The sequence below is a fragment of the Diplotaxodon limnothrissa genome, linkage group LG15 (genome assembly GCF_057381915.1).
Source record: "Diplotaxodon limnothrissa isolate DT_005_m linkage group LG15, D_limnothrissa_male_GT1.1, whole genome shotgun sequence".
Taxonomy (NCBI): domain Eukaryota; kingdom Metazoa; phylum Chordata; class Actinopteri; order Cichliformes; family Cichlidae; genus Diplotaxodon; species Diplotaxodon limnothrissa.
Genome location: NC_140610.1, coordinates 41398714 through 41423811, shown reverse-complemented (window position 1 = coordinate 41423811; position 25098 = coordinate 41398714). Strand labels below are relative to the sequence as shown.

Sequence of the window (25098 nt, the reverse complement as noted above, 5' to 3'; positions counted from 1 at the left end):
AATAAAGACTTCCAAAATGACACCAAGCCCTCTTTTACTTCATAGATCTATAAGGCGTACGAGAGGTGAATTCATATTTCTTTTACAGTAGAAGAAAGCTGCATTGGATTTCAGGTTTGTTTTTTATTCTTGAGCACTGATTCAGAAACAAAGAAAGCTCTGAAAACAAACAAGCGGCCAGTCTTCCCATTCATCTGTAACCAGAAATGATAAATGAGTCACTGCTCATCAAAAAGCTTTTAACTAGATCTGCACTGGATACAAAAGTCACAGCTTTTAATGCAAAGTTTCTTCATTCAAGTTATCTTAAAACAGCCAATCAGCGACTGTCCAGCTGATTCTCATGTTTCCCTCTGCTGGACAGCGAGACAGCGAGCTGCTGCAGGCCTGCTTCTCTCTTCAATCCACTTTAACAAGAATCACATGGATGAGACTTTACAGGATCCTTTTTGCTCGATTTGAAGAGCTGGACCCGAGGTTCAGAGTTCAGCTCGAGCCTTCCTGCACTGACGTCACCGCGTAGAGGTCGTCCCGACGCTGAGATGTGATCGGGATCTGCTGCCGGATGTCGGCCAAATACTGCAGGTCTGAAAACACGCGACACATTTAGAGAGAAGACACAATCACAGCAACGGCAGAGTAAACACGAGCACTGTGCAGTAACTGCTGCTGTGCCAGACTGAAATGCTTTCTCTGTTTTACATTGTCAGGTCTTCATTTTTTTAGTATTATTCTGTAGAGGAAATCATTAAAGCAGTGAACTAAAACTTCTTCTCAGAGCAGAAATTCATTTTTCCACTTTCCTCACCAGCTGATCAAAGATTACATAACTGTAAATGACTTTCACATTCCACAGAGACAAGCAGACTTCTGCTTTTCCTCACCGATGTCGGCATAAATAACAGCTTCCTCTGGTCCAGCCTTGGAAATGACTTCCCCCCTGTAACAACAGAATTATTCACAAATCAGCACAAGAAACGCTCCTTTAAACTTCCTCACAGTTGATATTTTCTTATTTCATTTTTACAAAAAAGTATTGAATAATTTATTCTATGTTATAAGAGCTAGTTGTTGTTTTTTATTTTACATTCATATAGATTCCCTGCAGGAAACACATTAAAACTTTAAATGCTAATGCAGTGTTAAGCTTTAAGTTTCATCTGTTTTGTACGGTCATGACGTAAGCCGTCGATTCTTCACAGGCAGGCAGGGACGTGTCGCTGGACACTTTTCAGCTGACGACACTTTCAGAGTTGATGAGTAACTCTTCAGACCTCTTGGTGACACTCACTCGACGTCAGCAGCTGATGCCCGTAGAACAGGTTAAGATAACAAACTGCTCCCAGCACACAACCTCCGCTTAAAGAAACACGTCTGTTCCTCAGACAGACAAACAAAACCCACACATGACAGCAGCGGAGCTGCAGGAAGGTTCAGGTAACACGACGGGGTGGAGTCATCAGAAAGAAACTAAACACCTGGAAAAGCCAAAATTCCCAGATGAACTTTAAAGCTCTTTGGTCGCGCCTGCCAACGTGAAATATTCCCTCAAGCCGTTTGTGTAGCAGCCAAGATCCAAATCAAAAAACCACCGTGGGCTATTTAACCTGCCTCCTGTTACCCGAGTTACACTTTACATGGTGTGCATGGCATCCGAACAATAAACGGCTCAGCGTAGGAAGGCTTCACTGGATTTAAACCTTGTGACAAAGTTTTTAAAGCTCATGAAATACAAAGTTACAATGAATTTGCGTCTGAAAAAAGCTGCTTTTCAAGTTTGTCTACTGTTCCTACTGGAGTTCCTCAGCTTACCCAGAGACGGCAGTGAGATAAACTCTGACAACAGCTTGCTGATTCTACATCTGTACTCCACCCCAACTGCTCTACATTGTTAAAACCCTGAATTCTTCTACTTTTACGGCCTCAAGTTGTCCCTCTGAAAACTTTAACCGCCTTATCACGCCCTGCATTTTTGATCTTATTTTCTTACCACGGGTTCACGACGGTGCTGTGACCCCAGGCCACGTAGGAGGCAGCTTCATCTCTGGCAGGTGATGCTGTGGCCACATACACCTGATTATCAAGCGCCCTGCATAAAGAGACATTAAAATGATTCGTTGCAGATTTAAACAGCAGCAGATCTCAGTTTGTAGTCACTGAGCTCTCGTCATGCTGCGTTTATTATTCAGCTTGTGTTCATTCAGGCGTTCTTGTGCCTTATAAGTAACATGTCTGGTTAACGAAAGCTCAACCCTCAGATCAGATATGTGGCTGAAAGATGACTCTAACATGTCTGCAGTAAATTATTCTTTTGGGAGTGGGTGACTATGACCCTCAGTCTGACCTCCCCCTCTGCAGGAGCTCCCAGTGGGCGGGGCCTGTGGTCATGTTGAAGGCTCCGGGGTAAACCAGCAGCTGACAGCCTGAGGACAAAAGCGCAGTCCAATCAGCTCTGGTACATCACAGGAAAACAAAATCTAAACACTCCTTTCAGACGCTTACCCTTCCTGCTGTAGAGCTGGGCGAGCTCCGCGAACCTCATGTCATAGCAGATCCCAACACCCACTTTGCAGAACGCTGCAGGAGGAACACATCAGATCAATGTATGCTCATCCAGACTGCGAGACAGAAAGCCAGAGTCTGCGGCTGTCGCTCACGTGTGTCAAACAGCGATAAACTGCTCCCCGGGCTCAGCGTCTCAGATTCCTGGAAGCGGATTTTTCCGGGAACGTCGATGTCAAACAAGTGAATCTTAGAGGAGGAAAGAAAAAAGATGAAGAGGATTCATCTCTGCAACTGACCACACACTGTATATGACCCACACATACCTTCCTGTGTTTAAGAATCATCTCTCCATCAGGGCCAAACACTGTACAGGTGTTGTACAACTTCCCACCATCCTCCTCGGGAATGGATCCTGTGGATGATGACGAGTCGTAAGAGCTTAAAAACTCCAGAGGTTTCAAATGAAAAGGCTCTTGGACAAGAAAGACGGATGTCATCACAAACATAAAGAAGGTTCAGTTAAGACCCCAATGACCTGGACAACTGGAAACCTACATCGACATAATGAAAAGTAGTTTGAACTGAACTTGGATTTAAAGTTATCCCAATCTTCTTAAACGATGACCACGCTTGGGTGGCAAGTGGCCCTGTTACGATCATTACCATCTCCATGTGTTTATCCTCTGACAGAGACACATGAAAGAGACACGACAACCAAAGAAATAAATCTTTGGGAGAATTCTGTAAAACCTCGTCACCTGCTGTACTTTGCACCCAGCATGACGACGGAGAAAACTTTCAACTCAATGCTTAAAAAAAACAGGACTTCAACAGGTCAGATCGCCATGTCTATTTTTATACTGTCCGTGGTGAAGCCCATCAGTCCATCCTCTGCCTGAGACCAGCGCCTCCCCTCTCCTTTCTTCTGATTGGCCACCTCTTGGAAACAGAAGGTTTGAACAGCAGAGATCAGTCTTTGTGACATCGTACTCATCCAAGAGTTAAAAAAAAAGTCTTAAACCTGAGATTTTATCTCATAGGATTACTTGCACATACACCGACCTCGTGAAACGAAACCTTGAGCTTGTTAGTGCGATGGATCTGTTAAAAAGGTTTCTGATGGAACACTTAGAGGATAAAACACGGTAGAGTGCAAGCAGCAGAGCAGCTGTTTTCCAGGAGTTAAACATGCAAAGTTCTCACTATTTTTCCTACAGTTTACCCAGAAACAGATTACATTTTCCACATCGTCTTGACAACCCACAGCAGGAAACACAGTGGAGTTATATATCAACTCTACTACTGGTGAGCTTTTAACTCTGAGGATCTAACACCACAGCGTGATACACACAACTCTTACTGTAGCTGAACTACATGAAGCATCATCAGCTCCTTTACAGTAACATTAGAAGGGAACTTTAATGTACTCTATGTAATAGCTTTAAATCCACGGGTGCTTTCACACCTCCCACCAGATACACCTCGTTCTCCTTTGCTGCCTCCGACAGCACCTGGGTGGATTCTCCTGGGATGTTCTCGGCATATCTGGAGAAGAAGCTGGTCCCATATGGAGAATTGAAGCATTCCTGTGTTAACGACAGGGAGATCATAAGCTCATAGGGTAAATCTGAGCAGTCCAAAAAGGCAGGTCATCTGAGGGTCCTGTGCTGGGAACTTTTTAGAAATATTTCATTCCTGCACTAACGGATGTCCAGAAAAGGGAACAAACAGTTCATAAAAACACAAAGACGACACCGCGTTAATGGTAAAGCGCCGTCCTCTCAGGGGACACGTCTTTTAAATAAAATCTACAGCTGTATTTGTCCCCGGACACTGGCTTGTTTAGTTGGTTGTATTTTAAAATAAGCACTTCAGACTGCTGACAAGCAGCCGTGAGGCGCCCTTCCTCCTCCTCCTCCTCCTCACCGGTAGCAGCACCACTTTGCTGCCCTGTCCTGCAGCCTCCCTCACCAGCCTCCGGGCTCTGCTCAGGTTGTCTGCTTTGACGCTGCTCACCTGCAGCTGAACCACCGCCAGACGGAACTCTGAGGAAACAAACACGGAACTTCAGCGAGTGACGGAGAGCCGCAGGCTTCAAAACCGCGCTCAGCGATTTAACATTAAACTGCGAAACACGGAGACCTCTGTACTTACTGGACATGACTTTGGCTAAAGTAGACATGTACACACAGGACTATCTGCTCACTACACCGCGCCACAGTCCGGTCATGTGATTCCGGGTGGCGGATTGGTTTTCAAAATAAGAGACCTTCTTGATTTAACATAAAAAAATAAATAAAGAGTACTAAAAAATATTGACTGTTTTGAAATCGAAAGTGTTATTTTTAGGTGAGTTGACAATATAAATTTAAGCTTATGAAAAACTGAGGTCGTTAAACGTGAAGATTTAAGGCGGTGTAACGTCACAGGGGGTGGGTCGATTCAGCACAAGATCGTCATTATTATTCACTTTTCTGGTTAATAAACAATAAAAATGATGTAAGGATCTCAGTGGCTCTGCTCAGTAATAACGTTCCTAAATATAACATGTATTTCCAAGTAAAAAAAATAAAAAATAAGATGAACTAGCATTAATGAACCTCAGCGATTAAAAAATAGGGGGATTACTCAGGGTACACAAATAGTGTCAAACCTTCCACTGCAGAGAGAATAGCTAAGCTATATATAGGAAAGGAAAAACAAAAATATTCAAAAGGAGGACTGTGACCCTGTTTGAAGTATATAAAGGATTAAGATTTTTAAATGTTTTTTCTCTGGACATAAAACAAATAAGTTGCTTTTTGCTTGCTTCTTGTTTTTTGCTTATTTGACTAATATGATAAACTAAGAAAAATATATTTTGCAGAATAATACTAAAGTAAATGAAGAAAAAATTAGTGTGGGCCATGATTAAAACCACAATTAATTTTGTTCAGGTTTTGAATAATTTTTAGTCAAAGATTTAAACAGCAAAAAAAATTAGGATGAGAAATTTTCCTCCAGGTTGTTAGAACAGGGGCGTGTCCAGAGGGGTGGCATGGGGTCATACCACCCACCCCTGCTGTCTTACTGACTTACCAACGTCTTACAAAGTCAGCACAGGCAGGACTCACGGAGAAAGGTAATTTAGTATACATGCTTACAAACTTTTAATGTTTCATTGTACTTGTACTTTAAGTAATTTCACATTACATTACCTTCTACTTCTATTGGACAATATTTTCAATGCAAATAACGTACTTTCTACTTGATACTGTTCATCTTAAGGCTGTAGTTTAATATTTTATTTTGCAATACTTTTGTTAAAGCCTTGAATTAAGGCTGAGAGTTTCACTTCAATCACATCTTGTTTACAATCCACTTTGCTGTACAGAAAAAATTAAAGTTAATGTCCAAAAACCTTTGGTCACAACTGCATGTCAAATGCTGTTTCACAATGAGTGTGTCCAAACGTGCAGTCAAATAATCTCCATTTATTAAAAACAGAAATGCTTAGAAAATAACAGCAGTACAGTAAGGTGCAAATTACATTTGAGACATGTTGCATTCTGGACTAGTGGTTGACAGCCTGATCCAGTGATGTTACAGAGAATGTAAAGACTCCCAGTCGAGGATGTTCCAGTCAATGGGAAAATATCAGAAAAGCACAACAACGCATGGATTACACAGGAATGCTTCAGACTGGAGGGAGGGTCGGGAACAGATTTTGTCTTGAATTCTACTTTGCTCATAGTTTAAATGTGCTTTTCAGTCTGAGAAAGGGGCCAATGCCCTCTGGGCTGAAGTTTAAACTGCAACTGTCACACTGGAGGTCTCTGTGGGAGGCTGAACACACAACTAGACTTCAAAGCAAATAAATAAGCAGGAAGAAAGCAAGAATGAGTCCAAGCAGATTTCATGACTAAAGAATAAGATACGGCGATCGAGGGGGGCGTGGCAATTCTGAAACAGACCAATCGCACATTAGTGTGACACCCATGTGGAGCTGTTAAAGCATGCAAAATAAAACCGTTCAGCCGAACCTTAAACACCACCGCTCTACGAACAGAACCGCGATTTTAGAGGATCTTCACGCCACTGCTGGTGCCCATATCGCACGTCACAGGCATGAGGCCGAAGGCAACAGTGGCAAGCAAACTGAAACTGCTCAGTATGGACTGCAGACTGCTTAACACAGTATATGGTTTTAGCTAATACATGAGACAGACAGAGATATATATTTATATATAAATATGGATGCACCGATTATGAAATTGGATACTGATGTTACAAAAAAAATTTTCTTTTTCCTCTTATGTTGCCTTTTTCCCAGGGAAACAAATCTTCACCCTGTAAAAATAATTTTTATTTTTTTAAAGCTTTTCATCACTTTGGAAATTAAGTCAGCACGAAAAATCCTGTGACAGCACAGATGAACACTGGGGCCTGTAAGTGGGAAACATCCATCAGAAGTCAACAGCGGCCCATTTATCAGTGTAGTCGTGATAACTTCACATCAGCGGTTCTCAAACTTTTTGTAGCACGCCTGCCACTCAAAAACATGAGACGATCAATAGCAATAAAAAAAATCTAATCTGAATTTTAGTGAAATAAATGTCACCACAACCACACCAAACTCTTGTCTACTTTTGTACTTTCAAAAAAAATCATACTCATCCACGGTGGATTAACCCCATGTTTCCCCCCTGGTCATAATCACCTGTGGATCTGTGCACCACAGTTTGAGAACCACCTGTGCTGCTCTTCTATTCTGTGTGGACAGAAAAGTTGTTCATGTGGGTCAGAAATGAGATCAGCTTTTTGTGCACCGTGAAAACCGTCTTTAAAGTGGACTTCATATGCTTTTACTTATTTCCTGTCATACACGAATACTAAACATATGAAACATGGCCACACTTTCAAATAATCACATCAGCTATGTCCGCGTAATCCCCATAAGCCCAAGCTCAGACTTCCGACTGCTCTCAGGGCTCGGGGTTACACACTTTGACTTGTATGATGTCAAAGAGATCACATCAGTGCTGTTCGGGGGCCAATCAGAATACAAGTTGCCTTAAAAGAGGAGGAACTTTAGACAACAGATGAACTGAAGCTGGAGGACAACATAAATAAGGATTATTCTGCACTGCCAGTCATGCAAAGCTACTCTAGTTGAATCCAAAAATAAAAATAGAGCTGCAAATGAGCATATCAGGTCCATTCCTTTCAAACCTCTGCAGCTCGTTAGTGTGATGTTTTCATTCTCCCTAATGTTTCAGCCTTCTGGATATAATTTACTCATCGGGGGAGCGGGGGATGTCATTCACATGGTGAATCTGACTGGGACGAGAAAATACTGAGGTGCTCATAATGTAGTCCAGAAAGGCTTTCTGGGAGCTACATCAGACTGCTATGAGATGAGGTTAATCAATTTTCATAAAACCAGAAAATCAGAAAGAAGGGGAACTTCAAACCTGGCAAAGTTTACAAGTTTCACTGCATATTCTCTCAGGATATGCTTTCAAAATGACATCGCAAAGGTCTGTATACAGAGCAGTTTACACAATATATATATACACATTACATATTTATAAACTAACCGCCAAATAGTTTATATTTAAGGCTGCCTGCTGGAAAAGTAAAGTTATCAAAAACAGTTACTGCAGTAGGAAATCTGCTTCATGTGCCAGTACTGCTTTTCTGGGGTGGGGGTGTGCATCGTTATGTCCGAGCTGGCTGACTCATGCTGACCAGATGATCGTTAAATCTACGCAACATGTTACGAGAAACTCAATACTGCTCACATCAAAAGAATGGGTCATCATCAAAATGCTCAGGTGGAAAAGAAAAGGTCAGTCACGTGTGGATGAAAGAAGTTCGCCACTGGTCGGTCAGTACGCTACGTTAAGGCCAGCGGGAACTCATCAGAGTGGAGCTCCTCTGTAATGAGATCCCCTTTTATACTAACAGTAGAGAAGAACATACACTACAACCAATATTTCTTTTTAAATAAGTATAATATAATGGTTGGATGACAGCGGAGCACCTAAATATTTCAACACTCGCAGCCTGGCTCACAGGTCTGCAGTCAGCAGTGTGCCCACATGTCCCAAAGACAGACACACGGGGCTTCACAGTCAACACTGCACTGGGATCTGTCCAGGAGGGAGAGTAGATTTCACCGGCGGAGCCTCTTCCTACAGTTTGTATTAATCTCCCAAAACGAGCTCACCACCACCATTTATGAGCTCTCCAGGGCATCCAGGACTTTCATGATCTGCTGCTTGATGACCTTCGTGGCATCGCCCGCATTGGGAATCAAATATCTGAGACAGAGAAAAAGACATTAGCTGAAAGGGAAAATGTTAATAAATCGTAAAGCCACTACTTTAAAATTCATGTCTGATTAGTTTTTCATCTGCGTGCAGACAAGCACCTCTCAACCACTGAAATCTCCACTCCAGCTGAATTGTTGGTTCCAAACTTGAACGTGATCAGCTCTGGGTGCTTCTTTTTGGATGTGATCTTCACCACTGAGTTCAGCGCTTGTCTGGACTGGATGTAAGCAAAGCCCTTCCTTGTGGCGATCTCCCTCAGGCAGTACATGTGAGTGGCTGTGATCAACAAATGACTGGAAACACAAAAGAAGAATCAGTGTTAGGAGTTAATGTTTAATAAGTGGCCGCAGCGCTTGCTTGTTTATTCGTTTCTCATTGCACATCGAAGCCAAACTCGTCCACCCTTGGACCAAGGCCAGGAAGATGGTGAAGGACCTCAGCCATCCCAACAACAGACTGTTCTCTCTGCTGAGGTCAGGAAAGCGATTCCGCTCCCTGAAGACCAACACAGAGAGACTGAGGAGGAGCTTCTTCCCGCAGGCGATACGGTCTCTCAATCACACCACCACACAGTACTGACCCACACATATGGTTCTTACACACACACTGGACTTTCTGGACATTGTTTTCACTTCATCACTTAAATCACTTTAAGCATATTTGCACTGCACAAGACATAATGTGGATTGCACAACATGGACATTATTTCTTCATGTCCATTTAATACTTGCACAGCTGCTGTTATTGTGTTTTTTTATATATATATATATATATATATATATATATATATATATATATCTAGCCAACTAACGGAGTTGCAGAAAGGTGCGACGAATAAGGTGCCTAAGAAATACAGCAAGCTGTCCATACCTGAGGCCTTGGAAACTGCCAAGCAAAGACTCACAGCCTTGGCCAGCCGCTTGAGGAGGTACACCAGAGAGATAGAAGGCAGGAGAATAAACCAGCTGTTCTCCACAGAACCAGCAAAGGTGTACTCTCAGTGGCAAGGGAACAATAAGAGAACAGCACCACCAAGGCTGGAGACGGAGCAATACTGGAAGAGCATATGGGAGAAGGATGCAACCCATAACGGCAATGCTCAGTGGCTAGAGGATCTGAGGGCAGACCACAGCGACCTCCCTGAACAGGGTCCAGTAACCATCACAGTGGCAGATATCCAAGAAAGGGTCTCCAGTATGAAGAGTTGGACAGCACCAGGGCCCGACATGGTTCACGCCTACTGGCTGAAGAAGCTAACTGCACTCCACGAGCGTCTGGCAGCACAAATGAACCAGCTGCTAGTTAACGAGAGACACCCGGAATGGCTAACTGAAGGCCGGACGGTCCTGATCCCCAAGGACCCCAAGAAGGGACCGGTCCCCTCCAACTACCGACCAATAACCTGCCTCAGTACTACATGGAAGCTCCTGTCAGGCATCATATCGGCTAAGATGAACAGGCACATGGGTCAATACATGAGCGGGACACAGAAAGGAATTGGCAAGAATACCAGAGGCGCAAAACACCAGCTACTGGTAGACAGAACAATCAGCCGAGACTGCAAGACCAGACTGACCAACCTGTGCACTGCCTGGATTGATTACAAGAAGGCCTATGACTCAATGCCCCACAGCTGGATACTGGAATGCCTAGAATTGTACAAGATCAATGGGACCCTAAGAGCCTTCATCAGGAACTCAATGGGGATGTGGCGTACAACACTAGAGGCCAACTCCAAGCCCATAGCACAAGTCACCATCAAGTGCGGGATCTACCAAGGAGATGCTCTGTCCCCACTGCTGTTCTGCATAGGCCTGAACCCCCTCAGTGAGATCATTAACAAGACTGGCTACGGATACCGACTACGGAACGGAGCAGTTGTCAGCCACCTCCTGTACATGGATGACATCAAGCTGTATGCCAAGAGTGAACGAGACATCGATTCACTGATCCACACTACCAGGCTATACAGCAATGACATTGGAATGTCGTTCGGACTGGAGAAGTGTAGTCGGATGGTAACAAAGAGAGGGAAGGTAGTCAGAACTGAGGGGATTGAACTACCAGAAGGCAACATTGCAGACATAGAGGACAGTTACAAGTACTTGGGGATCCCGCAGGCGAATGGGAACCATGAAGAGGCCGCTAGAAAAGCTGCAACCACCAAGTACCTGCAGAGGGTCAGGCAAGTCCTGAGGAGTCAGCTGAATGGTAAGAACAAGATCCGGGCCATCAACACGTACGCCCTGCCCGTGATCAGGTACCCTGCTGGGGTAATAGGCTGGCCAAAGGAGGAGATAGAAGCCACTGACATAAAGACAAGAAAGCTCCTTACCATGCATGGAGGGTTTCACCCCAAGTCCAGCACCCTGAGGCTGTACGCTAAGCGGAAGGAAGGGGGCCGGGGACTGGTGAGTGTCAGCACCACAGTCCAGGATGAGACAACGAACATCCAAGAATAATCATTGGGAAGATGGCCCCAACTGACCGAGTGCTCAGTGAATACCTCAGGCAGCAGAAACCCAAGAAAGAGGAGGGAGACGAGGAACCATCATGGAAGGACAGAGCCCTGCACGGTATGTACCACCGGCAGATAGAGGAGGTGGCTGATATCCAGAAATCCTACCAGTGGCTGGACAAAGCTGGACTGAAAGACAGCACAGAGGCACTAATCATGGCAGCACAAGAACAAGCTCTGAGCACAAGATCCATAGAGGCTGGGGTCTATCACACCAGGCAAGACCCCAGGTGCAGGCTGTGTAAAGATGCCCCAGAGACAATCCAGCACATAACAGCAGGGTGCAAGATGCTAGCAGGCAAGGCATACATGGAACGCCATAACCAAGTGGCCGGCATAGTGTACAGGAACATCTGTGCGGAGTATAACCTGGAAGTCCCGAGGTCAAAATGGGAGATGCCCCCAAGGGTGGTGGAGAATGACCGAGCTAAGATCCTGTGGGACTTCCAGATACAGACGGACAAAATGGTGGTGGCTAACCAACCGGACATAGTGGTGGTAGACAAACAGAAGAAGACGGCCGTAGTGATCGATGTAGCGGTTCCGAATGACAGCAATATCAGGAAGAAGGAACACGAGAAGCTGGAGAAATACCAAGGGCTCAGAGAAGAGCTCGAGAGGATGTGGAGGGTGAAGGTAACGGTGGTCCCCGTGGTAATCGGAGCACTAGGTGCGGTGACTCCCAAGATAGGCGAGTGGCTCCAGCAGATCCCGGGAACAACATCGGAGATCTCTGTCCAGAAGAGCGCAGTCCTGGGAACAGCTAAGATACTGCGCAGGACCCTCAAGCTCCCAGGCCTCTGGTAGAGGACCCGAGCTTGAAGGATAAACCGCCCGCAGGGGCGTGCTGGGTGTTTTTTGTTTTTTTTTATATTTCTTCATACATTCTTATATATTTCTATACTGTGTATTTTGTTGTACAGTTATTTTATTTTCAACTTTAATTTATATATTTTATCTTATTTTATTCCTTCCTTTACCCTTTTTAATTTTCATATTTATTTCTTATTCATAGCCTTTTCATTTTTCTTTAGGTCACGAGCAGTTGTGTAAGCATTTCACTGCATATCGTACTGTGTATGACTGTGTACGTGACAAATAAAATTTGAATTTTGACACCCAGGGAAGGATGTCAAAAACTGTGCTCAAGAAGCCAAAAACATACTTTCACCTCAATGGGAAGCATCACGATTTCAGTGAAGAAAATTAAATTATCAAGAAATGTTAGTCATTCACATTTTCTCCTCTTCTTGCAAAGACATACACTTTACTTTGAAAATCCTGAGAGTTCCCAGGACACTTGCAATGAGTTTCTTAATATTCAGTCGATTAATAGGGCTGTGCAATACGACCAAAACCTCATATCCCGATATCAGACATCTATCGTCCGATAACGATATAAATCACAAAAATGTAACATTTTCTGTAAATTCTGTGAATCTCGGGCAGCTCGACTTGTGTGAAATGTTTCCAGCTGTGCGTCATGTAGCTGGAGTCGAGTGTTTTAACCGATGCATGAAACGATACATTTTTAGACATAAGTTTTAACGGCCGCCATTTTCTTTGTGAGTATTTATTACACGGCGTGCTGCGGGGAAAAGCCTGTTCTAACGTTTGAGTCTAAGGTTTATTTTTTAGCACCTGGCGGCTCTTTTTTACTTCTCATCCGTAAATAATCTGCTCTTTCATGTGATTCAGTTTATTTTGAAAAGTCTCAACGGGATCTTGAGCTTTATTGTGAAAGGTTTATATGGAACATAAACAAGCGGACACGCGAAGGTGTTACCGTCGTTGTTGCTAAGGACAACACATAAAAACAGGCGCTTGTCCGTCAGCAGTGTGGTTATATAAAATATAAGAGAAAGAGAGAACTTTAAGAAATGAATATAGCCACTACAGTGACCATCAGAACCATGAAAAATATTGCTGTAAACAGTTTATTTTGCCACACCACGAAACAAACGATAGCGTAAAATGAAACGATAGACGTTTTTATATCGTCGTCCGATATATATCGTTATATCGAACAGCCCTATCGATTAATGCTGTCAAATTTAGTCAAATGCAGCAAGACATGTGGGATGGTATTTTATAGCGCAGATGGATAATGATCCAAAGCTTCCTGCAAAGCCAACCCAAGAGTTTCTGAAGGAAAAGAAATGGCCAAGTCAGTCACGTGATCTCTTTTCAGTTACTGAAGATAAAACTGAAAGCAGAAAGTCCCATAAACAAGCAGCAAGTGAAGGCAGACGCGGTAGGCGTGGCAGAGGAAACACAGGATTTATTGATGTTCATGGGTTCCAGACTTTATCCAACTATTAAAAACAATCCTTGTATTTAAACGTATGTTAGCTTGTTCAATTAATTTGGAGCCTCTGAAAATCAGGAACTATGTTCAGGAAGCAGTGAAGCACCTTACCTTAGTATTTAAAGACTTCAACCTGCCCTTATTATGGCTGCCATGCAATATGCTTCAAGGTCACTGTACTCATTTAAAACGTTTCCTAAACAAAACTGACAGCTTACCTGGGGAACATGTGACCCGTTTCTTTCACCTCGTTACATGGAATATGATGTTTTACATCAGGTTTGTTTATCCAGGTCTGAATGTTGACAATCTCCTTCCGGTCATCATCAGATATGGAGGAACTGTCTATCTCATCTGGCAGGAAGATCAGATGGAAGTAATCATTTTGTTCTTCAAAATAAAAGCCCTCACAATGCTTAAATATTTCACAAAATAATACCCTCTTCTAATTGTAATCTGTGTTAGCTGTAATTTTACCTGTATCGTACTCTTCTTCATCAGCAATACTGAACACAGGCTTCACTCCCCGGTAAGGTTTGCCGACGCGGTCGCTGCTGCTCACATGCCTGATTACAGAGGGCAACAAGGCAGGTCAGAGCATTATAGTCACACTAGATAATTATACATTAAGTGCATTAAACAGTTTGCACACAAACATCAATGGCATGAAGACCTCCAGCCTGCAGTAAAAAAAAAATATTAGCCCACTACTGCCACAGGTTGTGCTGTTAAATACAAAAAGGAAGAGGTTAAACGAGACATTTCTAGCTCGACATCTGGGTTACAGATTAGTGGTTGTATGATATTCAGGGCTATTTAAAGCAAATTATAGTTTATTTTATGGTTTTGCATAGCCCTGACTATCATCTGAAAGAACTATAATGAAATGGAAAGACAGACTTTTCAGTGCATCTCCAAGCAAACAAAGGTGAAGTCAAAGGCCTCGGTGAGTTAGACTAGAAAACGACGACCTTGTGGATGTAAAGATGACTCAATGCTTCCTAAAAGGCTGGAGCAGCTCCGACAGTGCAGACAAAACAGCAGTTTTATGTTGTTAGTGAAAGCATGAAGAGAAATTCTAAGAAACGGTATCTCATAGACAGCCTGCTGCCCGTACTGTATGGGAACGTGTGGTGTTGTTACATGAGTGTAGGCAGGTGTAGGCGGAGATGCTGATACTAAGCATGCGTTAAAAGTCTCCAAAATCCTGGGAGTGGTGCGGGTCTACAGCCAGTGGGCATGCCAGTGATAAACATCTGGATGTTTGGGAGCTCTTACCGATCTGGAATCACCTTCTCTGGCCAGGGTAGATTGAAAGATATTCTATTATGGGATAAGGCACAAGGAACTTAATTTCATGACAGGAAATATGGAAAAGCAAATATGGTGTTTTCAGTCAGGTGTAAATATGCACTAAACCCAAACTAGCAGGATGTCAAAAAACGGTCAATTTGAACTGTTCTGGTAGAATTTCATCTGAAGAGGGATCAGTTGGCTCTCAGAAGGCGCTCTGGTACTTTGGTTTTTAGTATTTGATATGTGAGAAGAATCACAAACTTGATTTTTTTTCAGTGTTATAATATTAATTTGCATTCTGTTATTGTAGCGAACTGTATGATTTACACAGAAAATTGAGAGTGTGTGTTGCAGTGTGAGCTTCAGTGGTGAATGTTTTGAGGAACTAGTTTCTCACCTGTCGACGGGGGCAGAGGTATTCTCAATGAAGCTGATCATCTTCTCCTTAACATTGACCGACTTGGACTTGAGAGCAAATGTCATTTTGTTGACCAGGGACTTCACACCTTTGCTGTCTCCAGGGCCGCTCAGAGACTCTCCCTGTATTCATGGAAAAATGTAACAATCCGTGCCATCAGACAGAAGATCTCTCTTAACACCTCCAGTGTGGAGCATATTGTGATGTTTATGTCCTTTATGATAAAGGGGGTTGGCTGGCTCCCCTAACTTCTTACATCAGCTGAGCTGAGGCTGCTGTGAGATCCAGATGTGCTGACGATCCAGTGGACGTACGAGGAGTCAAGCCCCTCGACGTTCATGTCTACCAGGTGCTGCTGAAGAGCTGGAAGTACACGTGTCTCTGTGAATTTTAGCTTTCACAATTTTCTGTACTGCAGTTGTGACCAAAAGACAGATATATAAAAATGTGGATGTGTACAAGTTTCTCAGAAACATATCTCTCTCTATCTATCTACCCTATATACATACATATATGTACAAGAAATGAATATAGTATTTTAACTTTATTTCATGCTAAAAAATGATGATGGATTTGTCCAAACAAGATCCTGACAAATCACTGACAGCCACTGCTGCATCACCTCACCGATGTAACCATTACAAAAACTATAACTTACACATACACGCAAAAATAGGCCTCTCCATGTTCATATTACTTCTCTGTGTGTATGCAGACTAATGTGCTTGTCAGTATTGTCATTTTCCTACTCACCCATAAAACCTCCTTTTGCGATGCTGACATACTCTTTGTTTTTCTGTAACAGAAAGCTTGAAATTAGCCGATCTGCTAGAATATCATCCATAATATTGCAACACAAAGATCACAAAATCATTTGTTTTGCCAAACAAGGTCACACAATTCTCATTTTTCCAGTTAAAACTTCCAGTGATTACTACTTTTTTTAAAGCATGAATTATAATGACTTTCCTGCTTCTGCTTCGTTTATTTTATTTTATAAGCAAACAGAGATTTTGACAGTTTGAAAAAATCTAAAGGAAACGTTTGTAATCGTTATATATGGATCCCACTTTCACAGCTCACCTGCAGGAAATGTGCCAACACCATGTTCATGTACATGTCTTCCTCTTCTCTCCCGCTGCCCATGAAGCACAGGTGCTCTCCGCTGGCGATGGACCCCGACTCTAAAGACTGCTTCTGTGTCTCCAGGAGGGACTTCACAGAGAGTGCAAACTCAGATGGGTTCTGGAGCATCTGTAAGAAGACATAAAGCTTGTTTTATATTCGTTTACTGCAAATATATTTTTCAACAAATCCCTAAAGCCCCTGTCCCTCACCAGGTCTGAGTCCAGGTGGAAGGCTGTGGACAGATGGCCAGCATTGTACTGCTCTGCAGGCCGGCAATCCACCACGAAGAAACGTACCCCATCCTAAAAAAAAAAGAAAAAGAAAAAGTCCAGTTTCCTCACATCCTCTTTCTTCCTTAAACTCACAGGGCAAACTTGAGAACAGTTAATAATTTCCCACTCAAAGTGTCACTGACCTGCTGCAGCTGGTTTGCCTGCAGGATTTCAGGGACAGACACAGGGAGGCACAATGCCTGACTGAGGTCAGTGTCCTCCTCTTTGAGAGCCACCAAACTGCTACCAAACAGATTCTGATTCATCTACAGAAACAGACAAAGGGAAACAAACAATGAGGTTTTTTTAGATGCTGCCGTTGTCTCTTTGTTTATATTCAGCACTGCTCAGTTTTTATTTGCTTCACCTTTCTGAGCGACAGAGGGGTTTTGCTCTGGTAATACTGGGCCAGTGAAAACAAGTCTTCAATGTCCTCAGACTCCAGGAGAGAAGGAGACGCTTCCAGCATTTCTGGGATGACATTTTTTTCCCCCACATTTAATTACATTAAAAAGACGTTCAAAAACTGTACAAATGAGAAGAGAGGAACAAACTCACTGATAATGTCCTCTTTGCTTTCTCCCTCTTGTGTAAGTATGGTCTCTCTGAGGATACAAACAAAAACAAACTTTCAGAGCTGGCACAAACAGCCACGAGCTGGATTATCTTTCTGGCTGCATACTTGGCATTGACGAGGATGATAAGCATGAGAAAGAAGATGAGAAAAGGGTCCGCCTGCTGGAGGTACGAGTCCCACAATGTCTGGGTAACTTCAGGAAGGCAGTGGCTTGAAAACAGACTACCCAGCTGTGGAACAGAGACAAACACAGACGCATCGTTTGCCATGGCCACATGAAGAGCAGTGTTACTTGAGCTCTAGAGCTGCACAGGTGGAGAACAGCTGATGAAAAAATATGGAGTAAATGTATGTGAACGAATATCACTTCTGCAGGGGTAAAAATGCTGGTACCAACTTTTATTTCACCAAAATTGAAGCTGTATGCCGTTAATTGTTTTTGACTGAATCTTTTTCTGAAATGGGGCAAAAATGTTGTAAAACTTATTTAACATGAGGCAACATACCCAGTTGATGGCATAGGAGTCTGGTGTGATCTTTTTGGTGTCCAAGAACGAGCACAGCTCTGGCTCGTGATACTGCAGCAGTAGTCTGTACAGGTGGAAGGGTCGGCCTTTGGGCACACAGTCCCTGAAACGGGAAAGCTTTTACAGTCAAAGCCTGCGTGTCTGTGTGAGTGGGGTGAAGGGGACAAGGAGGCTGAGATGACTCACCGAGGGATGTATTTGTTCATGATAGCATAGAAGCAGTTGTAGAGGTCGCTCCGGGGTAGATGAAGCCCCAGCAGCGGTTTGAGCAGGTGCGGCCAGCTGAGCTCAGGGGTGAAAGTGATGTTACGCGACTTGCAGTAGAAAGTGATGACTGACTCAACGTCGGACACCATTTCACTCCTCTCTTCCTCTGACACTGCCAGCTGGTCTAAACATGGGACACACGGAGGGGGTCGGCAGTTTTAGTTATCTTTTCCAAATAGGTCAAGTTTTTTTTTTCCTATTGATGCATTAAATGATGTCATTATTATCAGATTTCTATTCAATTGAATCTCTCCCCATAGTTTCACGTCAGCATATTATCTAAACTTGTGACAGCCGTTCATGCTCACAGCTCCGTACTCCTTTAAATAAATGACGGGACTTTTGGTTTGAATTTCAAATTAGAGGAGGGTGTGACAAAGACTGGAGGGGAGGGGAGCTATTCTACTGAACAAGAAGGGAAAAAAGTACAAAGTTAGAGCAGGCTAGATGATTCACGAGGCTACCCCGATGGTATAACTCCCCGTTTTTTCTATCTAATGTAGGAAGTGGTAAATAAACTCCTCTGCATCTCTTCAGCAGCAAGAGTGCTGCTCCACTGAGGCGTTTTTGCATTATGGAGGGCGGACAATGCTACCACAACAAGGAAGCGTTAGTATCCTCCCACACCAGCATCGGAAACTCACAGGAACATGATAGGAAACTGAGATTAGGGAGAAGATTTAAACCTTTAAAGAAAGTATTTTTAAACCAAACATAACATTTCTGGAGGATCATCAGGGCTTCAGAAGTCTTAGCAGTAGATCACCAACATCACACAGGCACAAACTCTCATATTCAGCCCATTAGCAGCGCATCATATCAGACAAGAGTTGCAATAAGATAAACTGCAAACAGCAGATCGATGTTATTACTAAATACTTTGTGTTTTGTAGACGGTCGTCTCAGAGCCAGCTGCACACAGAGACCAGTGCTATTAGTCCAGAGCAACTCTATTTAATGAAAATGAGCTTTTAGTTTCTTTTCTGACTTAAAGATAAGACCTAACATGCTTTATGAGTTAATAATCCAAAGAGTTCAAATATGTGAATTTTATCCCTAATTTTAAAAATAAATCTCATCTAAGCCGAGCTTGTTTTTCCCCCACAAATATCCAACTTTAAACTCAAACAGCCTATAATTTTTTTTTCTTGAATTTTAGCCCCTTAACCTCACCAGCCAAACCCAGTGGATCTTAAATGTTGAGATATGGAGCCAAAAAACAAAATAGAGCAAAATTCCTGACACAAATAATGCACTGACTTTTACTGAACTAAAAATTTATTCTCAAGTTGGATGTGCCAGAAAACGCTTGAGAAACTCACTGCAAATCCAAAAGTCAGGACTGTGTCAACGTATTCAGAGGCACCGACATTTACTCACCGATCAGCTGCTGACTCCGGTTATGAATGAGCTTCTGTTCTGGTAAATCGAGGACACCGTCCCAGGAAGCCAGGCTGTCGCCTTTTCCGGAGACATTGAGAGCAATCTGCAAAAACAAAACAAGGATTCAGTGCTGAGCACGGGGAGAAAAGGAGACCTGACATTCAGGAAATAAAGACTGATCTGCTATAAGTGGCCAAAATCTCACTGCACTGATGGACAACAAATTCATACACATGAAGAAAATACTGTAGAAGCTGCTGATATTATTTTTGGAACATTTTGAGAGAAAAAAAACGAAATTAATTTAAAAAAAAATCTCTGCACCCTCTAGTTCAGCGGTCCCCAACCCCCGGGCCTCGGACCGGTACCAGTCCGTGAGTCGTTTGGTACCGGGCCGCGAGAGTTGAGGCTCAGGTGTGAAATGTCTGGTTTTCAGGGTTTTTATCGGTTTTCAGCGTTATTTTGTTATCGTTTTTATCGTTAACTCGGTTTTCCTGGGCCTTTTCACGTGTGTTATGAATAAATCTTCTTTTTTTCGGTACCGGTACTGGTTTTATTTTGTTGTATTTATCCGCGACACCTTAAAGGCCGGTCTGTGAAAATATTGTCGGGCATAAACCGGTCCGTGGCACAAAAAAGGTTGGAGACCGCTGCTCCAGTTTACCCCAGTACAGCTGCAGAGCGATGAACAGGTAAAACAGGCTTTGAAAAGTAACAAAGTGGTAAAGATACGTTTCTTCATGTCTCCCTTAGGGAGGCCATATTTACTCACCGACAACTTTGAAAGTTCATTTGATATCTTTAGATTTTTTATGAGCAGTCATTTTCATACCTCCAGGCTGTAACATGGAAACCACACGATTACAGACTTTTCATTCTTTTCTTTTTTTTCAAACACACAACCACAGAGTTATCAAGTTGAAGCTGCAGGAATGAGAAGACCATAGTGAACGCTCCAGATTGCAGCATCTGCTTTGATGCGAAGGTTGTACCAGTGTGTTGTGTTAAAGAGAAACCTGACCATGAAGGGAATGCAGTTGATTAACTGGTCAATCTGCGTTCCCACTCTCACTTATGATCAGAATGAGACTGCAGATACAAATGGTAGAAATGAGCTTTCTTCTTTTTTCCTGCTCTAGGGGAGCTTTTTGAGGTAATCTGGGCATCTGACCAGGATACCTCCTGGACATGTCATATGTTTTAGGCATGTCCAACTAGGACATGACCCTCAGGCAGACCCAGGACTCCCGGAGGAGCTAAAGAAAGTGACTGGTGAGGAGGAGGTCTAGGAATTATGGCTTAGACGTGCTATCACAAAACAGACGCCCACTCCACAGAGTTGTTATATTCAGGCTTGTGAAACAGGTTGTTTAAAATCAGAATCCATTACTTTGTTTTGGTAAATGGAGTGCTTAGCTTTAAAAATAAATAACTATTATATAACATATCAATCAAATGTAAATGTCTGGCCCGTGATATTTTTTGTCATTTCACGTGTGGCCCAAGTGAATTTCAGTTTATAGTCTATGACTTATACGATGATTAATGGAGCAAAGTGCAAATTTTTACTTTTAGGTCCGAATGTTTTCAGAATTTGACACAAACAAAACTACACCTACTTTATTCTCATTTTTAAGGTTTTCCTAAAGTGAAAAAAGAAATCTTGCATCTGCTCTCCTGCACTGATAAACACTTTGTGTTTGATTTGACTTTAAGCATTATTTGAACTTTTTTATAATAAACCAAATTATTCAATTTTATGAGGTGTAAAATTAAAGGCTCTCTGAACTTTACACAGTGACTAAAAGGTCTCCTAATGATATTATCAAACAGCCTATTATCAGACACAATAAACATCCCATTCAAAGCTGCTTTACAACTGGGTGCAGCCGATGACGTGTCTTTTCACAGGCTGGTATTTTGCATGCGAAGCCAAGACGAGTCAGTCACCTATAAGTAGCATCATTATTGTCATCCACATGCTTGACATACAATACTGACTCTTGTTATGTGATGTAAGACATAACTGAAGTCTTTTCTTTGGGTGTGCCAATAAGGGATGATCCAGTCTACTCACACCTTAACGTAAGAATGCTTGCCTTCTGTCCACAGACGTACAAAGTATGTTGTACATGTCCAATAACTGTTTGAAACCACAATCTAACTGCTGCAACGTTCTCACCTTCCACATCTTGGCCCTGTGTTCAGCTGACTGCTCCTGGACCTGGATGGTGCCCCTCTCCATCTCCATGTCTGAGCCACCAGAGTCAAGAGCGTCAATGAGATCCTGGTCCCTGAAGAGTAACGAACGGCACAGTTACAATCCCACAAAATATAAAGATAAAAGTTCATAGGCTGAAAACAAAACATAAGATTTGAAGAGTTCATTTTAAGGTAAATTATTACACCAAGGTTCAGAGTAAACCCATGCAAAGGCTCACTGATGCAGAAACAATATTATTACTAATAATACCACTATAAACGACAAAACTGCCAATCTTCAAAATTGTGCTGTACTGTCCAGCACTACGTTTTATTAAGTTCATACATCCATCTTCCCGAGGGGGCTGCAGTGTATGTTACAGAGCAAGAGACAGGTTGCTAGTTTGTCGCAAGGCTAACAAAGACATACAGACAATGTTTACACCTATGGGCAATTTAGAAACAGCAGTTAACTGGTGAAGCGAGAGTAGTAATCACACAGAGAACATGCAAACTCAAAGAAAGACAGGGTCAGATGGTGGATTCAAATCCATGACTTTCTCGCTGTGAGGCAACAGGGTTAACAACATGCATTATTATTAACTTCATATTTAACTCAATCATTATTCACATCTGTGTAATTATGTAAATTATGTCAGCTTTTACTAAATGCCCTGTGTTGTTTATTGCTCTTAATTTACATCTTAATCTTTTTTTAAAAATACATGTTAATTTAACTCCGCATACAGACAGGTGACAAACTCAAGAGGAAAACAATACAGCAACATCATAAAAGGGGGCATTCACAGCTTCCCTGTGAATCTGTGTGTTGGTTCTCCAAATCTCCAAAGAGATGAACACCATTTTTAGATATTTCCTCATCTGACGTTTTGATGAAGCCGGAGAAGAACAATGTCTAACGCATTTGTTCAAAATCTCCGATGATTGTATGTACACATTTATACATATGTATAAAATGCAGGTCACTTTTATACTCATGGAACTCCTCAGTGACCCGTGCACTGTGACAAATGGCAGTGTCACAGAAGAGGTCTTTCTTAACAAAGTAGAAACATTTCACGATAGATCTGAATGGACACGCACCATTCACACCAACAGAGCTACCAGAGCCCTCTCTGCTGGTCTATCGTTCAGGTTTTTCCTTTAATCTGACACATGAAGACCTCTTTCACGATGCCAACCATCTTAATGGCAGCTGCTTTAAAAGTTTTTAGATATAACCAGCACTTTTCTATAAACTCTTTTCTATATTTCAGAGTAAAATAAAACTGGAACAACAGAGTGAGGCTGGGGTAGATTAAAGGGAAGCGGCTGTCCGCCTAAATATTAGCTGTCCGGCTAACATTGCTACTAAACTTCCCACTGAGGCAGAGAAACCGATAAAAATGTAGACTTCGTCACCGAACAGACTTAAGAGCTGTTATTTTATCCGTCTGAGATTTATCGACCGTTAATTTATCAGAACCGGGTTAGCTAATTGTCATGTAGCTGGCTAGCTGGTAAGCAGTAACGTCACCAAACTCCAACACTATTTTAAACACAAAAACTCATCTTTAGTTACTTTACACGGAAATCTGCGACAGAAATCCGACGCGACTGTCTGACAATCGAGACAAAGGCTCCGAAAATATTGACTGAACAACAAATTGTCTCACCAGCTGCCCCGAAGAGCTTCCTCCACGGCATCCGCCATTGTTGTGTTGACGGAGACACGTCAGATGTCGTCAACACGCGCGTTATGCGCGGTGACGTCACCGAACAACGAGGGGTCGAGATTGACAAGTGAAATCAAAGTGCGATAAGAAACTGATGAGAAAACTACTTGTTTGCTTTGATTTTGGGCGCTAAAAGTTAATAATTGATCAACAAACAGAGAAAAACAGAAAACATCATCAACATGTGCTGACCTCAGAGTTTAATCCCAACAACCTTCCTGTGTGATGAAGAAACAATTTACACACAGTGACACGATCCTAAACGTGGGTCAAAGTTTGTGTTTGTGTGAGAAAGTGTGGGACACATCACTAAAGTCAGGAGTCAGAAATTCTTTATATCTCACTTAAAACATAAACATATGCAATCGATGCAAATAGGTTATACATTTGGCTCTGATCGTGTGAATGACAGTTATTTTTATTTGAATGTAAATTTTCCTAACTTCAGATAATCATAAATGGAAACTTAAGTTTGTTTTTTAGATTTTGTGTGGTAGTCTTTGCATATACATTATAGTTGTAAGTATTGTTATAAATGTAAACATGTTTTTTAAATAGTTTTCCTTGTGTGCACCACAACAGCTGATTTTAAATTGAACAATCAAGACTTGTTTGAAATGTTTGTAAATTAAAGCCATTGCCAGAGGATTAGCAGTAATTGTACAGTCGACTTAGGTTCTGTTTCATGGAAAAGTGAGGCCTGTTCTCTTGTTATTCTATAACAAATAACAAAGCAAATAAAACCTATTTTCAAGACAAAATTACAAAAATTGTGTCATGCCCAAATACATATAGACCAGACGACATGAATATTTCTTTTTTCTAATGAACTAATAGTTAAATATTATTTATTCTGCTGCCCATCTTTTCATTTTAGTAGCAATGCATTCACAGATATATATTTTTTCTTGCCAGCATCTGCAACACCTGGAGCCAGATCCTTGGCAAACTGTCAAAGTTGCTGTCACAGCTTTACACAATAAAGAAATATAGAAAATTTAATACAGAGTTTGTAACATAAGTCAGTATTAAACTACTTCACTGTTATATCCTTACCTCCCAAACAGCTGTTCCTAAAATATTTCTGCACAGAGAGCAAACACCATCACACATTTTGACTCGAATAATAACAGAAAGTTGCTCTTAATGAAATGTTAAATTGTATTTCTTGTCTGGGGAAATATCACAGTGATGTTTTTTATCAATCCAATGTAATATCAGTAGGATGTCCTGATATCCAGGAGCTGCTGTCAGTGGTCAGACATCCAAATATTTTAGGGGTTTCAACTTCGTCATGGAGCAGCAGTCCCAAGAGTCCACATTCATATTTATGGTGCCAGAGCTTTACCCTAAAGCATCTGAAAGGTCACGCTTAAGTGTTTTAATAGATTAGCAATTTTAAAATGGCCCCTCAGAAAAAGATCTAAAAACAGCCCTGTCTTCATAAAATCCCTCACAGGAAAGTTTGCACAATTCCTATTAAACAAATCTGGGAAGGTCAGCTGTGAGGCCTTTTAGGAAATACTATGAAATGACTCTATAGTCTGTTCAATAGACATATCTTTAATACTTACGTGTGCTACTTAGCAAGAAAATCAGAAAAACTGTAAAATTCTATCAAAGTTTCAGATAATCAGAACGAAA

At 42.1% G+C, this 25098-nt stretch overlaps 2 protein-coding genes across 3 annotated transcripts; both read right to left on the bottom strand.

Annotated features, from left to right (window-relative positions):
• Nucleotides 1-75: 75 nt before the first annotated feature.
• On the bottom strand, nucleotides 76-4723 carry nit2 (nitrilase family, member 2). Its single transcript, XM_085372292.1, has 10 exons — nucleotides 4660-4723; nucleotides 4432-4550; nucleotides 3971-4091; nucleotides 2829-2917; nucleotides 2658-2751; nucleotides 2503-2577; nucleotides 2345-2423; nucleotides 1991-2089; nucleotides 885-940; nucleotides 76-587 (listed from the first exon to the last, which is right to left on the bottom strand). The coding sequence occupies exons 1-10, from the start codon at nucleotides 4685-4687 to the stop codon at nucleotides 487-489; spliced, it is 861 nt and encodes a 286-aa protein (XP_085228418.1). The 5' UTR covers nucleotides 4688-4723; the 3' UTR covers nucleotides 76-486.
• A 1241-nt stretch (nucleotides 4724-5964) lies between these two features.
• tbc1d23 (TBC1 domain family, member 23) lies at nucleotides 5965-23439 on the bottom strand. Of its 2 annotated transcripts, XM_085372046.1 has the most exons (19): nucleotides 23395-23439; nucleotides 21699-21810; nucleotides 19514-19619; nucleotides 18053-18257; nucleotides 17846-17969; nucleotides 17445-17569; nucleotides 17321-17367; nucleotides 17130-17233; nucleotides 16906-17028; nucleotides 16700-16792; nucleotides 16446-16616; nucleotides 16116-16158; nucleotides 15619-15725; nucleotides 15342-15484; nucleotides 14927-14971; nucleotides 14126-14214; nucleotides 13867-14002; nucleotides 8921-9115; nucleotides 5965-8810 (listed from the first exon to the last, which is right to left on the bottom strand). In XM_085372046.1, the coding sequence occupies exons 1-19, from the start codon at nucleotides 23430-23432 to the stop codon at nucleotides 8726-8728; spliced, it is 2091 nt and encodes a 696-aa protein (XP_085228172.1). In that variant the 5' UTR covers nucleotides 23433-23439; the 3' UTR covers nucleotides 5965-8725. The 2 variants fall into 2 exon arrangements, with proteins under 2 accessions (XP_085228172.1, XP_085228173.1); XM_085372047.1 differs by lacking the exon at nucleotides 14927-14971.
• Between the last annotated feature and the right edge of the window lie 1659 nt (nucleotides 23440-25098).

Bases quoted from the DNA above. Each gene is read 5' to 3' on its own strand.
- nit2 (XM_085372292.1), bottom strand. From the start codon at position 4,687: ATGTCTACTTTAGCCAAAGTCATGTCCA. The intron at 4,092-4,431 runs GTGAGGAGGAGG...TCGTTAACACAG, and splicing joins GCAAAGTGGTGCTGCTACCG to GAATGCTTCAATTCTCCATA. The intron at 941-1,990 runs GTAAGAAAATAA...CTGTTGTTACAG, and splicing joins AGCACCGTCGTGAACCCGTG to GGGGGAAGTCATTTCCAAGG.
- tbc1d23 (XM_085372046.1), bottom strand. From the start codon at position 23,432: ATGGCGGATGCCGTGGAGGAAGCTCTTCGGGGCAGCTG. The intron at 18,258-19,513 runs GTGAGTAAATGT...TCCCATGTTTAG, and splicing joins CCGGAGTCAGCAGCTGATCG to ACCAGCTGGCAGTGTCAGAG. The intron at 16,159-16,445 runs GTGAGCTGTGAA...TTTCTGTTACAG, and splicing joins TGTTGGCACATTTCCTGCAG to AAAAACAAAGAGTATGTCAG.